At 35.0% G+C, this 15,116-nt stretch overlaps 1 protein-coding gene across 1 annotated transcript; it reads right to left on the bottom strand.

Annotated features, from left to right (window-relative positions):
* Window positions 1–4,037: 4,037 nt before the first annotated feature.
* Window positions 4,038–14,144, bottom strand: LOC129723763 (endocuticle structural glycoprotein SgAbd-5-like). Its single transcript, XM_055678170.1, has 3 exons — window positions 13,879–14,144; window positions 4,432–4,541; window positions 4,038–4,368 (listed from the first exon to the last, which is right to left on the bottom strand). Exons 1-3 carry the CDS (start codon window positions 13,888–13,890, stop codon window positions 4,185–4,187), a joined length of 306 nt encoding a protein of 101 aa, XP_055534145.1. The 5' UTR covers window positions 13,891–14,144; the 3' UTR covers window positions 4,038–4,184.
* Window positions 14,145–15,116: the final 972 nt, after the last annotated feature.

The raw sequence follows: 15,116 nt of genomic DNA on the forward strand, positions 1-15,116 counted from the left end.
GTGTACAACTAAAAGTTTAATAAATTAGTTTATCGTTGACAAAATCAAACTATCTTGTCCAATCATGTTTTGTACATATGACCCGTTTTACCATGACGTTACAAGGTTTTGGCTGTTCTGTTGGCATAATTTTTACTCTAACTTGAAAATTTTCAAGAAACCCTTCAATATTAATACCGTTTCGGATTGTAGAATTTCCTATCTGTTTTTAGGAAGCTTTCACTTTTCGTGACAACGCTATTTTTTCAGCAAGGCGTATTCTCGCTGCGAAAATAGGAATCAGTCGATATCCATTTGTTCTTCTACATTTTCATAAGAAACGGTTTAAACACTGGTTTTGTATATTCCTACTTCTACTTAGTGCATTTGGTTCATGGGTCGTCCATGAACTACGTAAAAAATTTACTTTGACATTAAATGTTCGGGAATGCAGAACAAAACTTAAATTTCAGGATTTTCAGTGAAGGAATGTGGGTTAAGTTTAGAGCAGCTTATTTCATAAGTGACGTATGTGCAGAGCTGCGATTAATCCAAGCAACATGCCGACTATGACGAGAGAGAAAATATCATCGCACTCGTTTCTTTCTCTCATAAATAGCCAGCAACCATCACAGTAAGCGTGAGGTTCCGACAAGTGATTCAATATCTTGTCTCTTTTGTTGCCATTTTCGGCTTCTCATTGTCAATCGTCGTGAATATACAGAGTTCACTCGGAAATATCAGTGCAATGCAAATCAAGGTGATTTTTGGAATATCAAAAATCGTTTCAGTAGCGTGATTATGTCAGTGCTAGCTTGAAGTTTGTTGCTATCAGGATTTTTTAAAATTGATCTGCTTTGCGGTCTGTGACGATCCCAACTCAAGATATGGCAACCAATGAACTAGGTTTATAATTTCAAACCAGTGGTTATAGGTGTCGCTTGATGGGCTGGCACAACAACTCCGAGTATTCGGAACACAACCGGAACAGGTCCGCATTTTTACATTTTTCAATGAGAGGCATGGTAGGATTTTAAGCACTTCTAAGCACTGCTTTGATCATCGTTACCATGTTACTGAAACATATTCCGGTCATATATCCGAAACCAGTCGATTAACTCCGGCCATCCTCTTCGTTAAAAGAAAATATGAATAAAAACTAGGAGAAAAGCAAAACCGTTCCGAACCAAAATTGAACAGTTTCAAAGTTGAACCGTGCCAACATTTAACAGGATCTGTATATAAATATACATACCCATACATATTTAAAAGTTTACTGTTTTGCCACCCGCGATTCATTTTTTTCCGCGAACAACACTGTCTTTAGTTTAACCTACAACAAGCACAATATTCAAGAATCAAATTAATAAACTCATGCTGTCAAAAAAACAAATAAAACTGCAATATTATTTTTCAGATATGAGATCATTTGAAAAATATTAAAAGAATTCTTTTTATTACAATTGGTGTTATGAAGAAGCATATTCTCTACTGAGAATAAAAATGAATGATCATACAGATTCAAAATGTACCAAACTAAAATACGCTCAGTTACATAACGAAGTAATAGTTGTTTATTGACAATGCTTTTAGTCGGCGTGCAGCCAAACCGAGCCAAGCGTCGAAAAACATTTACCGCCGCAATTGCTGTGTACAAGCTGTTACAGAGAATTTTTGTTATAATATCGTTATCAAATGCTCAAACGATTTCGTTACTTCATAATAGATAGATTATTACTTCTCATATCCACTGGGTGTCAATAACTCAATCTGAGAAAACGGCGCTTAGTTCGGTCTGATCGCATGCCGACCATACATCAATATCATACATATCAATTGAAGAAAAATCATTGATTTTATGTTTGCTATCCTCATAACATCATGCTGTCAAAATGACCTTGATATTTCTGCTGGTTCAATCTCAGTACAGCCATACCCGAATGATCGAGAAAGATAACAAGAAAAAAATGAGAGTGAGAGTTGACGCTAAGAGAATCATTGTAACATCGCAAACTCTTTTGTAATGAACCATGCATCGTAGTTGGCTGATTCTGGTGTTGCATCATTTTGGCGTAATGTCAGTAGTATGATATTGACTTTCCGCAGCTCTGCGTATGTGTTATAAATAATCTTAAAAGTGTCTCTTATGACATTATGTGTAAAACATACTACACTTACTTTTCTTCAAGTTAGGTTCACAATTGATGAATACAATAGTAATTGATCCACCACTTATGTTTAAAATAAGTTTACAAATTCGTCCTGAATGTAAACATATTTAAGAATTTTTTTATGATTATAACACAGAAATGTCCGTTTATTCCTCTCCCGTAATATTTACACGAAAAGTTGCCTAGATATTCATGCGAATTCATTGAAATAATTCTAGCATTATGTTTTATAATGAATGGTCATTGTAAAAATCAATAATATACTCAAAATTTCGAAACAGCACCCGAAGAAAAATTCACCTGAAATGATAGAAAAAAAAGTCTCTAGTTGTTTTAAGGAAGCGAGGTGGAATAAGAAAATTCAATTTGTGTATGGTTATTTTTAAAACCATGTGGATTGTGGATGACCCGTAACCACTGAATGATACTGACACAACACGAGTCAAACTTTGTCCTATAAACATAAAAAACTTGTGACATCACAACGCAAATGAAACACGGCTGCAGCTTGAGATATTTTCCAGTTCCGCTATGAACGTTGTTCGTTCAATGAGCACAAAGATCAAAGTAGAAGCATGTAAAGTTTTAAATTTTTCTTGATCCTGGAATTGTAGCCGATAAGAGCAAGTTACTTGTTTTTTTAATATTTGAGGCAGTATTTATCATCAAGAATATTAAATTTAGACAGAGAATTAAAAATTTAAATTCATATGTGTTTAAATTTATTTATGATTTTTTGCGTAGGTAAGTAAAGCTCGTGAATCTCAAAATAAGAAAAATCTTTTTCTCAAATGTTCGGTTGGAAACGCCAGTGTTTTGTTTCGTACCTTATCTTACTGTTTACCGGTAGGAAATAGAAACGTATTACATTGCAAACTTAGCTGCCGAAGATGATTGCAAGATAGTGAAAAAGCGAATGATAGGAAATGCTGTCTAGATAGCAACAGAACGAGAATCGGGCCTTCGACCCATGCTACTTTTTGTTCATCTTGATCTTAAAGAGAAATACAATTTTCTTCCCTCTTAACAACTGTGAGCTATTTTTTCTCTGTGTGGACTGTGTTGCTGTGACCAAAGACATTTGATATATTGTGACATTGCCCAGGTGTTTTCTGCACTCCGCACTTCATATTATTAGCAGTATCACTGTTGAAGTAAATGATACGCTTTCCATTTATATTCGTGCTTGTGTGTGAGATCTTATCCTTCCGTTTTAAACTAACTGCTCTACTATACCGAGTCGGTCGACTAGCTCTCCCACACGGTTGTGATATCGGGTTCGATTCCCGATCAGGTCGACGAGCTTTTCGAGCTGGAAATTTTCTCGACTTAGCACTGGGGCACGGTGTACCGTTGTACTTATCCTACAACATGCAAAATGTGCCGAAAACAATATCGATAACGAATTCTCTCAACTAATATAGTTGATCGAGACCGCATTAGCCCCCAGGCTAGCGTGCGATATTGTTTATTGTTTGAACACAATATGTTTTGGACCAAACTGCCATGATATACAAGGAATTTCGTTAGTAAGTCACCCAAAAATTTAAAACCTGCAGGAAAGAATAATTTTGAATTAAATAGGGTATCGGCTCTATTATCGTCAGGTTTTACCTAGTATCGTCCGGGGGGTTAATGAAGTCGTAGAGAACCAATCTTTTGCAGGAAGATGATCTGCATCATGAGGAACAATAATGCAAGCAATTAACGCTCTAGGACATCATTTACACCCCGGACGATAATAGGCAAAACCTGACGATAATAGAGCCGATACGCCACAAAAATTGGCTAAATCGGAACGGAATCGGAAGCTGCTGCTGTCTCTGGTTGGCAGCAGTAGAGAAATTAGACTAACATAAAATTTTTCGAATAAAATACTTTGATGCATTTAAAAGTTGTGAGTGTGGTGAAATGTAACAATTCCCACGGCAAATGTTAAATTGCTTTATTTGCAACAATCAAATAATTAAAAAATCGCTTAATCTCATACACAAACTTGCTGCACTCAAAGATTAAAATAAAAGCAAGCGAAGCTTAAAGCTTGGTAACCGTCGGTCGGTATCCACGTTCATCGGCGGTGTAATCTACGCGGTACCGGCTTCCATCAGGATCTGTAAATTCATACGAGCCGCTCACGGAAATGGCAGGCGTTTCGGAACCTTCCACTTGTTTCAATTCTCCTTTTTCCTGGCGCTTCTGACCGTCGGATTGCTCGTAGCTGGAATATTTTGACAATTGCATTACAAGTCGTTTAATGTGGTACGCAATAGTGTCGCCTTACGCAAAGTTGTAACTTCCATCTACGTTGTTCTCGTTGGTAAATTGCACCAGCTGGACATCTTCCTGTGCGTTGGTGATGTAACAGGAGACCAGAACGAAAGCAAATGCGATCTGAAACGAGAAAACAGTCATATTCATATTCAACAAACGGATCACAAAAGAAAAAGTTCTCTGACCTCTAATGAAAAACACGTATGCCGTAAATAACGTAAAAACTTGGGATTGGAACAATAAGAGGTGAAAACAATTAGCAGAGTTTCTATGGAAAACTTGCACACTACTCGGAATAATTGAATGCAAGGTGTTGAAATTTACAACATTATCTTTTACATCATACATCTTAAAAACTTCGATCACTAATAAAATGTACGAACTGCAGAAAAATATGTACTATAAATAACTATCATTTGTTCAATAGCACACAAAAATGTTAAACTTGATACCGTCTTCCGTGATGGTATTGTACCAAAAAAAGCATACGTTTATGTTTCTTAGGTTGTCAAACACACATTTAAACATGGAACTTGAACCAAGGCACACGCTGAAATGTTTAGTAACAACTCGCACAAATATAGTTAAGCTAAAATGAACTATAATTTTACTAGAAATACATAAACATTGGTTCTATCCCCCTAGAAGGGGGTGAGCTTGTACCAAAGACAAAAAAGAGTTTAATACCTGAAATATGATCGGTAGTGTATCTAGGAATAATACACATAAGTGACATTCTGAAATCGTAAGTACAGTGCCGACCTTCCCTTTCTTTGAAAGTCATCGGTTTACATAGGATAAAGGTGTACCAATTTTTATTACAGGGTGAGGAAAAATTATCCGTGTTCAATGTTTTAGTCACAACTTTATTCCTTCAATATTAAAAAACAACATATTTATACAAAATGTAGATACATTAGCATGGCTTGTAATATTTACATCACGGACTCAAAATGTCCACCCTTAGTTAGTTAGTTCTTCCACAGATATGACATCCCAGGCTTTGGTTAGACTAGCTTTCAAATGATCCAATGATTTGTGTGGTTTAGTACAGGCTCTGGATTCAAGAATAGACCAAACGGAATAATCCTTTGAATTTAAATCAGGAGAGTTTGAGGGCCATTCATCTTTAGTTAAATATCTCGGAAAAAATCTGCTACAGAGTTCCAATGTTTCTTTCGCTCCATGCAATGGAACCCAATCTTGTTGTTATGTCCATTTAGTCTTACCAAAATGTACACGTGCCCAAGGTGCCACTGTGTCGGTTAAAAGCTTTTGGTAAACAAATTGATTGCTTTTAACACTCTTTTCAATGAATATTAAGGGGGTTTTACTGGTAGCCGTGATTCCCGCCCAAACCATCACCAAAACTGGATGATGTGATCGAGCTACGTTCATACGCTCAAAAGAGCCTTAAGGCAAAAGCTGACGATCATTTTGGTCGTTATGATATTGCTCCACAGTGAAAATTATCTCATCGGTGAATAAAATCGTGCGATGGCGTCCGTCGATAAATTCTTTCAGCAGAATTTTCGATTTTCGGTACCGATTTTCTTTCATCCTGTCATTTGGATAATGATTTTTTTTTTAATTTATAACAACGTAATCTAAAATCCTTGTAAAGAATAGGTCGTACAGATTTCGGGTCAATTTTTATTGATTTTGCCATTTTTCGGATTGACCTTTTATAATCACGGTTAATCCGGTGACGAATAATTAACCGGTTCCCAGGGGTCCTAGCGGCTATTTTTCTGCCTCTTCCTGAACGGTCCTCTTAATTTCCTAGCTCATTATATCGTTTTATAGCGTCTCTAATGGTTTGTATAAGCATTTTAACATACTAGCGATACTTACTGGACGCTTTGCTTGTTTATAGAATTCGATCACCGCACTGCGTAATGGACTTGACTTCATTATGACACTTAATGCACACTGTTTCAAAGGAGGTTTTGTGGTTTTGTTTACACATAGCCAAAGTTAAAAATTGCATAGGCAAGCTCATTTCACCATCTGTCAAATCTTAGTTATACACTGAAACAAAAAAACACGGATAATTTTTCCTCACCCCGTACATTCCATACGTAATATCAGTCATTGTAATTTTCCATCTGAAAACTATGATTACAGTTCTTAGACTTCGTTAGGCTTTTAGTCATTGTTATTTCAAATAGTACCATAATAAGATAGTACCATAATAATCTTGCCTATTTTCCATTCCAAGTTGTTAAGAAATATGGCATGTTTTATATAGCACTGAATACCTCAACTAGGTTCTAGGAATTCTAAGTATTTTCACATACAACATGCTGTTAGTAAACACATTTCCTAGAGTATTAGATCGAACGCATTGTCACGCTGAAACATAGTGGAATAGTATCTAGTAAAACGCATTCTCTAGTAAAAAGAAAATACAAAATGTTTTTAACCCGTAAAGACCCGGGACGGAACTTTTTTTTAGAAAATGGTCGTTCTCAGCGATGCTGCGGCCGATTTGAGTAAACTCGGAATATTATTCAAGGGGAATAGTTGCTCTAAGTTTTAGTAAGGGTGCCACCCCTCTGAACCCCTCCCAGTTTATGTGAGACCCAAATATGTCTGTGCCTTTTTTTATTTTTTCCTACTGATTGAACAAACGCATGGATTTATCATACGTATCAAATGTCCTTTGCATCAAATCATGTCGAGTAGATGAAATACGATTAACAAAAGTAAATTTTGAAGTTACCAAATTATTTCAGTGCAAAATCACATAACTACGTATTTTCATAGAAAGTCAAAAAAGATGTTCTACTGAGGGAGATTGTAGCTGTGTCCTTCAAGTTTTCTACTCTACATTTTTAGAATTAGGTCTTCTAAGTCCAAATCTGTTAAAAGATTCATTCTAGCATATACAGATTTTGAGAAAAACAAGTTTGAATTCACTAAAGTACGAATTTTCATGGAAATTCGATTTTCTCAGTCTCTCACAGTAGGTTTCTGTTTTGTTTTTCCATTTTTCTACTTTACATTTTTAGAAAAAGGTCTGCTGAATTCGAATATGGCGAAAGATTTATTCTAGCATGAACAGATTTTGAGAAAAACAAGTTTGAATTCACTAAAGTACGAATTTTCATGGAAATTCGATTTTCTCAGTCTCTCACAGTAGGTTTCTATTTTGTTTTTCCATTTTTCAACTTTGCATTTCTAGAAAAAGGTCTCCTGATTTCAAATATGGCGAAAGATTTATTCTAGCATGAACAGATTTTGAGAAAAACAAGTTTGAATTCACTGAAGTACGAATTTTCATGGAAATTCGATTTTCTCAGTCTCTCACAGTAGGTTTCTATTTTATTTTTCCATTTTTCAACTTTACATTTTTAGAAAAAGGTCTCCTGAATTCGAATATGGCGAAAGATTTATTCTAGCATGAACAGATTTTGAGAAAAACAAGTTTGAATTCACTAAAGTACGAATTTTCATGGAAATTCGATTTTCTCAGTCTCTCACAGTAGGTTTCTATTTTGTTTTTCCATTTTTCAACTTTGCATTTCTAGAAAAAGGTCTCCTGAATTCAAATATGGCGCAAGATTTATTCTAGCATGAACAGATTTTGAGAAAAACAAGTTTGAATTCACTAAAGTACGAATTTTCATGGAAATTCGATTTTCTCAGTCTCTCACAGTAGGTTTCTATTTTGTTTTTCCATTTTTCAACTTTGCATTTCTAGAAAAAGGTCTCCTGAATTCAAATATGGCGAAAGATTTATTCTAGCATGAACAGATTTTGAGAAAAACAAGTTTGAATTCACTAAAGTACGAATTTTCATGGAAATTCGATTTTCTCAGTCTCTCACAGTAGGTTTCTATTTTGTTTTTCCATTTTTCTACTTTACATTTTTAGAAAAAGGTCTCCTGAATTCGAATATGGCGAAGATTTATTCTAGCATGAACAGATTTTGAGAAAAACAAGTTTGAATTCACTAAAGTACGAATTTTCATGGAAACTCGATTTTCTCAGTCTCTCACAGTAGGTTTATATTTTGTTTTTCCGTTTTTCAACTTTGCATTTCTAGAAAAAGGTCTCCTGATTTCAAATATGGCAAAAGATTTATTCTAGCATGAACAGATTTTGAGAAAAACAAGTTTGAATTCACTAAAGTACGAATTTTCATGGAAATTCGATTTTCTCAGTCTCTCACAGTAGGTTTCTATTTTATTTTTCCATTTTTCAACTTTACATTTTTAGAAAAGGTCTCCTGAATTCGAATATGGCGAAAGATTTATTCTAGCATGAACAGATTTTGAGAAAAACAAGTTTGAATTCACTAGAGTACGAATTTTCATGGAAATTCGATTTTCTCAGTCTCTCACAGTAGGTTTCTATTTTATTTTTCCATTTTTCAACTTTACATTTTTAGAAAAAGGTCTCCTGAATTCGAATATGGCGAAAGATTTATTCTAGCATGAACAGATTTTGAGAAAAACAAGTTTGAATTCACTAAAGTACGAATTTTCATGGAAATTCGATTTTCTCAGTCTCTCACAGTAGGTTTCTATTTTGTTTTTCCATTTTTCAACTTTGCATTTCTAGAAAAAGGTCTCCTGAATTCAAATATGGCGCAAGATTTATTCTAGCATGAACAGATTTTGAGAAAAACAAGTTTGAATTCACTAAAGTACGAATTTTCATGGAAATTCGATTTTCTCAGTCTCTCACAGTAGGTTTCTATTTTGTTTTTCCATTTTTCAACTTTGCATTTCTAGAAAAAGGTCTCCTGAGTTCAAATATGGCGAAAGATTTATTCTAGCATGAACAGATTTTGAGAAAAACAAGTTTGAATTCACTAAAGTACGAATTTTCATGGAAATTCGATTTTCTCAGTCTCTCACAGTAGGTTTATATTTTGTTTTTCCGTTTTTCAACTTTGCATTTCTAGAAAAAGGTCTCCTGATTTCAAATATGGCAAAACATTTATTCTAGCATGAACAGATTTTGAGAAAAACAAGTTTGAATTCACTAAAGTACGAATTTTCATGGAAATTCGATTTTCTCAGTCTCTCATAGTAGGTTTCTATTTTATTTTTCCATTTTTCAACTTTACATTTTTAGAAAAAGGTCTCCTGAATTCGAATATGGCGAAAGATTTATTCTAGCATGAACAGATTTTGAGAAAAACAAGTTTGAATTCACTAGAGTACGAATTTTCATGGAAATTCGATTTTCTCAGTCTCTCACAGTAGGTTTCTATTTTATTTTTCCATTTTTCAACTTTACATTTTTAGAAAAAGGTCTCCTGAATTCGAATATGGCGAAAGATTTATTCTAGCATGAACAGATTTTGAGAAAAACAAGTTTGAATTCACTAAAGTACGAATTTTCATGGAAATTCGATTTTCTCAGTCTCTCACAGTAGGTTTCTATTTTGTTTTTCCATTTTTCAACTTTGCATTTCTAGAAAAAGGTCTCCTGAATTCAAATATGGCGCAAGATTTATTCTAGCATGAACAGATTTTGAGAAAAACAAGTTTGAATTCACTAAAGTACGAATTTTCATGGAAATTCGATTTTCTCAGTCTCTCACAGTAGGTTTCTATTTTGTTTTTCCATTTTTCAACTTTGCATTTCTAGAAAAAGGTCTCCTGAGTTCAAATATGGCGAAAGATTTATTCTAGCATGAACAGATTTTGAGAAAAACAAGTTTGAATTCACTAAAGTACGAATTTTCATGGAAATTCGATTTTCTCAGTCTCTCAAAATCTCAGTTTCTCAAAATCTGTTCATGCTAGAATAAATCTTTCGCCAAATTTGAATTCAGGAGACCTTTTTCTAAAATTCCTAAGTTGAAAAATGGAAAAACAAAATAGAAACCTACTGTGAGAGACTGAGAAAATCGAATTTCCATGAAAATTCGTACTTTAGTGAATTCAAACTTGTTTTTCTCAAAATCTGTTGATGCTAGAATAAATCTTTTGCCATATTTGAATTCAGGAGACCTTTTTCTAAAAATGCAAAGTTGAAAAATTGAAAAACAAAATAGAAACCTACTGTGAGAGACTGAGAAAATCGAATTTCCATGAAAATTCGTACTTTAGTGAATTCAAACTTGTTTTTCTCAAAATCTGTATATGCTAGAATGAATCTTTTAACAGATTTTGACTTAGAAGACCTAATTCCAAAAACGTAGAGTAGAAAACTTGAAGGACACAGCTACAATCTCCCTCAGTAGAACATCTTTTTTGACTTTCTATGAAAATACGTAGTTATGTGATTTTGCACTGAAATAATTTGGTAACTTCAAAATTTACTTTTGTTAATCGTATTTCATCTACTCGACATGATTTGATGCAAAGGACATTTGATACGTATGATAAATCCATGCGTTTGTGCAATCAGTAGGAAAAAATAAAAAAAGGCACAGACATATTTGGGTCTCACATAAACTGGGAGGGGTTCAGAGGGGTGGCACCCTTACTAAAACTTAGAGCAACTATTCCCCTTGAATAATATTCCGAGTTTACTCAAATCGGCCGCAGCATCGCTGAGAACGACCATTTTCTAAAAAAAAGTTCCGTCCCGGGTCTTTACGGGTTAAAATCAATAACACTCATATTATGCACTGTACACAGTTAAATGCAATTGTAACGAGAACAAAGAAAAATTTGTTTGTATTTTTTTACTATGTATATTTGTTTTAATATTATAAAGATACATGTACATGCTCAAGTGTATCTTCTGACAGAGAAGAGGTCACATATTAAAATCTGTTCAATGCCATTGCTAACGACAAAGTGCTTTTTTAACTGGCAAAACATAATCTATACAAACGTAAATAGGTTTGCTGAAACCACTATTAGGGTTTAAAGGATACTTTAAACGATGAGTGGCTAGCAAAACAGAGAGGTATTTTGATCACAGCCACATTTAGGGGGACACTTTGGGGGCCCCCAATAGCCTTAACCCGACCCTGATTTTGATATATATTTTTTTAATGTCCAAATGAACTTTGAATGCCTTTTTTAACACAAAGTACGCTTATCGATAACATGTTTGTATTCGTACCTATGACAATAAATCTCAGAGCTATGCTCTCAAACGTCTTTCGTTCAGTTAGCACAATGAAAACTCCTACGAACTGAGGAAACACTAGTGAAACTGATAATTTTTTTCTTTTAAATCATTGCGTACATGTTGCGATAAAACTAGTTGGTACTGTAAAAATGTTACAGGTTTATGAGTGATCTCACGAGGCCACGAGGTGTACGAGGTGACTGGAGAACGGCTATCCAAGACAAAAAGAGCTGGCCATCACTAATTCGTTCGGTCTTAGAGCGTTAAACGGTTCGTCGGCCAACAAAGTAATAAGAAGAAGAAAACAAACACATTTGTGCGCGGTCCCAACAGCCTTCCCATGGTGTAGTGGTTCAAATCGGTTCCACATCAACAACGATTTCTTCTTCCATGATTTGATAACAAACAATAATCTAATATTTTGCCGTGTTAAGACAGACGATCACTGGTAAAATATATTTTTGAGAAGCTTTTATTATCACTCTATTGTAACGTAACGAAAATATGATTCAGTCGATATCCATTATATATCTTTTGTTTCTTCTATATTTTCATGGAAAACAATTCAAAAATTGGTTCTATACTCTTCCACATCTAGTTTATGCACTTTGCTTAAGGGTTGTCCATCAACTGTGTAACAAATTCAAAGTGGCGATTTCCTCGTAGCCTAAATTTCTAAAGGCGGCACTGGGAACTAGAGGGTTAGATATGCAAAAATTGAAATACACGCTTGCTTATTGCAACAGCAACGGCATTGCTGCCTACTAAACAAAATTCAAAAATAATCGTTATTTTTCTGGATGATGAAATCGTCGTCAAGTGGTAAGTCTGTTTGTCTATGACTCAACCTCCGTTAAAAAGTTTGCCTTTCGTATCCCCACGGTGCACTTTTTACTTTTGCTTCAGCATAAAGTTTATTGGAAAAATAACAAAAATTCAACGTTTTTTTAGATTTGATTAGTTTCAATAAAAGTTTCGTCATAATCCGCTAGTGGTATGAAACGAAACTAATCGATATTAAAAAAAAAAACTAATATAAATTTTATTTTAATGTAAGTGAAATGAAGTCAATAACAACGAAAATTCGAAACGAAATGAAATTAATATTGGTTAACTCAAGTAGAAATAGTAACTGCCGAAACTAGATAGATTCAACTGAATCAGTGTTGATTGCTGTTATGTGTTGCTTTTTTTTCTAATTTTGTTTTTCTTACTAATTTAATGACGAAGAACAATTTTGCTTTGAGTTTTATTTCGAGTACCTGTGTCATAATAATAGAGATTAGAATTTTCTCATACGCCATCTTCGAACACCTTCCAAGTTTCAAAACAGATTTAGCAAATATTTTCTAGTTCTATTTATTGAAATTGAACTTTGTTTACCCGTTAAAGCTCTTCACAGATTTATTCATAACAAAAACGTCAACAAAATCGAAAAAAATGTTGCCCTAAAGCCTAAAATAGTTGCCATAGGAAGATTATAGCTTTTCAACCATTCCTGTGAGTTTTGGAGCCCCTAGTGAATGCAGAAGTGCGTCAAAGTACCGCACAGTAAATGCTCGCCAGGTTCATCGCTTCTCTACGTAGAAGCTTACGGGAAAACTCTCTTTAATCGGGAAAACAATTTATAGAAATAAGCGGTTTTGTTTTCAGATGCCAGTGTTTGATCACAAAAAGGGATTAGAGATTAAAAATAAATTAATATATTTGATTTATGGTTCTCGAGGTCCACAAGATAGATTTCCACAACAAATATTTACGTTTGAGGCTTAGATGTTAACACAAAAAATAATACATATACTTTTAACTGATAGTAAATATTTGATAAAATTGAAATGGCCATGTATAATACGTGTGTATAAATTCGATATAAGATTACACTGGTTGACAAAAGCAAAAAATATTTGCCGTAGAGCTAAAACACGAAAAAAAATTAAAGATTATAGCTTTTTTACAGTTTCTGTAAGTAAAAAGCCGCAAAGTAATTGCTCGCTTGGTTTATCGCTTCTACATTTGCTTAAGGGATAACTTCATTTAAGTCTCTAAAAACTTTCCCGCATTTCCAACTTGACTAGGTACACCAGGTATCACAGGAACGGTTGGAAGACTATAACCTCTCATTTGTTTTCTGCTTGAGCTCAAGAGCAAAACCTGCATTGACCAGTGTTATGTTTGGAATATAGGTGCCACAGTGCACCATAATTTAAGCAAATGATTACTGATTTCCACTAAATCAACAATGACATGAATATCAGAAATTATCACAACAGTAAATTTCACTAATTCAAATTCATGTATAAATTTCCCACTATTATTATGATTGTGTTCTAGACACTACGAGTCTACCGTCATGCTGTTGCAAGCAATTAAAATGCGGTACACGATAATCACACATGACACACCGACTCACCAAAAATTTCATCTTCACTCGAATCAACTTGCGATTTCACTTGAAACACTGCTGGGAGCACGTCCGACTAGAGCACAGAATCCGCACTCCAAAAGGGGTTCCGAACCTGATGCGACGACGTTGATTTGGCTAATGGCGGGAATCCGATGACCGCTTGCAGACACGCACGGTTGCTTTGGTCCTCTGGTGTTGTCGGTTAGGTGATGGCAGCACACGGGGACACCTCTGAACTTGTAACCGCGGTAGAATAATATAAAACGATTTGCGATTTTGCGCCAGCTTTTATATATACTTATGTAGCATCTTAAACTTAACACTTAAAAAACCCTTCCCAAACAAGCAGCATGCGCTCGGATGATGTCTATCGCTGGCCAGCCGATGACGATTGACCGGACCCCGCATCTGTGTTTGTGTGTGCCTGGCAAAACTGTTTGAATAAAGAACCTTATTATCGCAAATGATGATATATGCTGGACATGTGGTTTGGTGAAATGCAACGCGAATTTGTGCTGTGCTGTGCGGTATGCCGTAGGAAGGTGCAGAGGCTCCGGTTCTCTGCTCAACTCAGCAGAAGACAAATCTGAGGCCATTGCTCGATCGAATAACACTTCCAATAAATAAAGGCTCATCGAGACACATTTCGTATTATTTGGCTCGTCTGGTAGCGATGTGAAAAGAACTGTGAGCAGAGCACTATTTGCGGTCAGAATTTGGCTTAAAACCGTTGGTGTGTTTGGAAGGGATTAGCGAGATTAGGTGACGGGTCCGGAATCACATGTAGATCGAGTGCAGGCGGGTTCTTCTCACCGAGAAACTGACGCATGATTCAGGTGGAAAAGGATTATAGAATCAATGGCGCTCAGCACATTTCGGTCCATCACTTTTAATGCGATTCAACGAAATCTTCTTTGGAAAATAGTTCTGAAAATCCTAATGGTTTTATGTGATTTTCTTTACTTATCCCCTCTGAGCATCGAGTTGATTTATTAATGGGTTTACAACTCTCGGGGGTTCAAAAATATGATGGTTTAATTAGGCGTTCGAAATCTTTTATTTGTTCATGCTTTCTCGAGTTGAGATTTACACTATTAAGTTAGATTGCGGAAATTTGTGTGATTATTTCCTTTAGGCAAACACTCGAAATACTTTTTCAAGCTACCTCTAACTCAAATATTAATTCATTCTTGAATTTTGATTGAGCTTGATATCCGAGTCAATATTTAATTCAGTCCCAATAT

Source organism: Wyeomyia smithii, chromosome 2, assembly GCF_029784165.1.
Source record: "Wyeomyia smithii strain HCP4-BCI-WySm-NY-G18 chromosome 2, ASM2978416v1, whole genome shotgun sequence".
NCBI lineage: Eukaryota > Metazoa > Arthropoda > Insecta > Diptera > Culicidae > Wyeomyia > Wyeomyia smithii.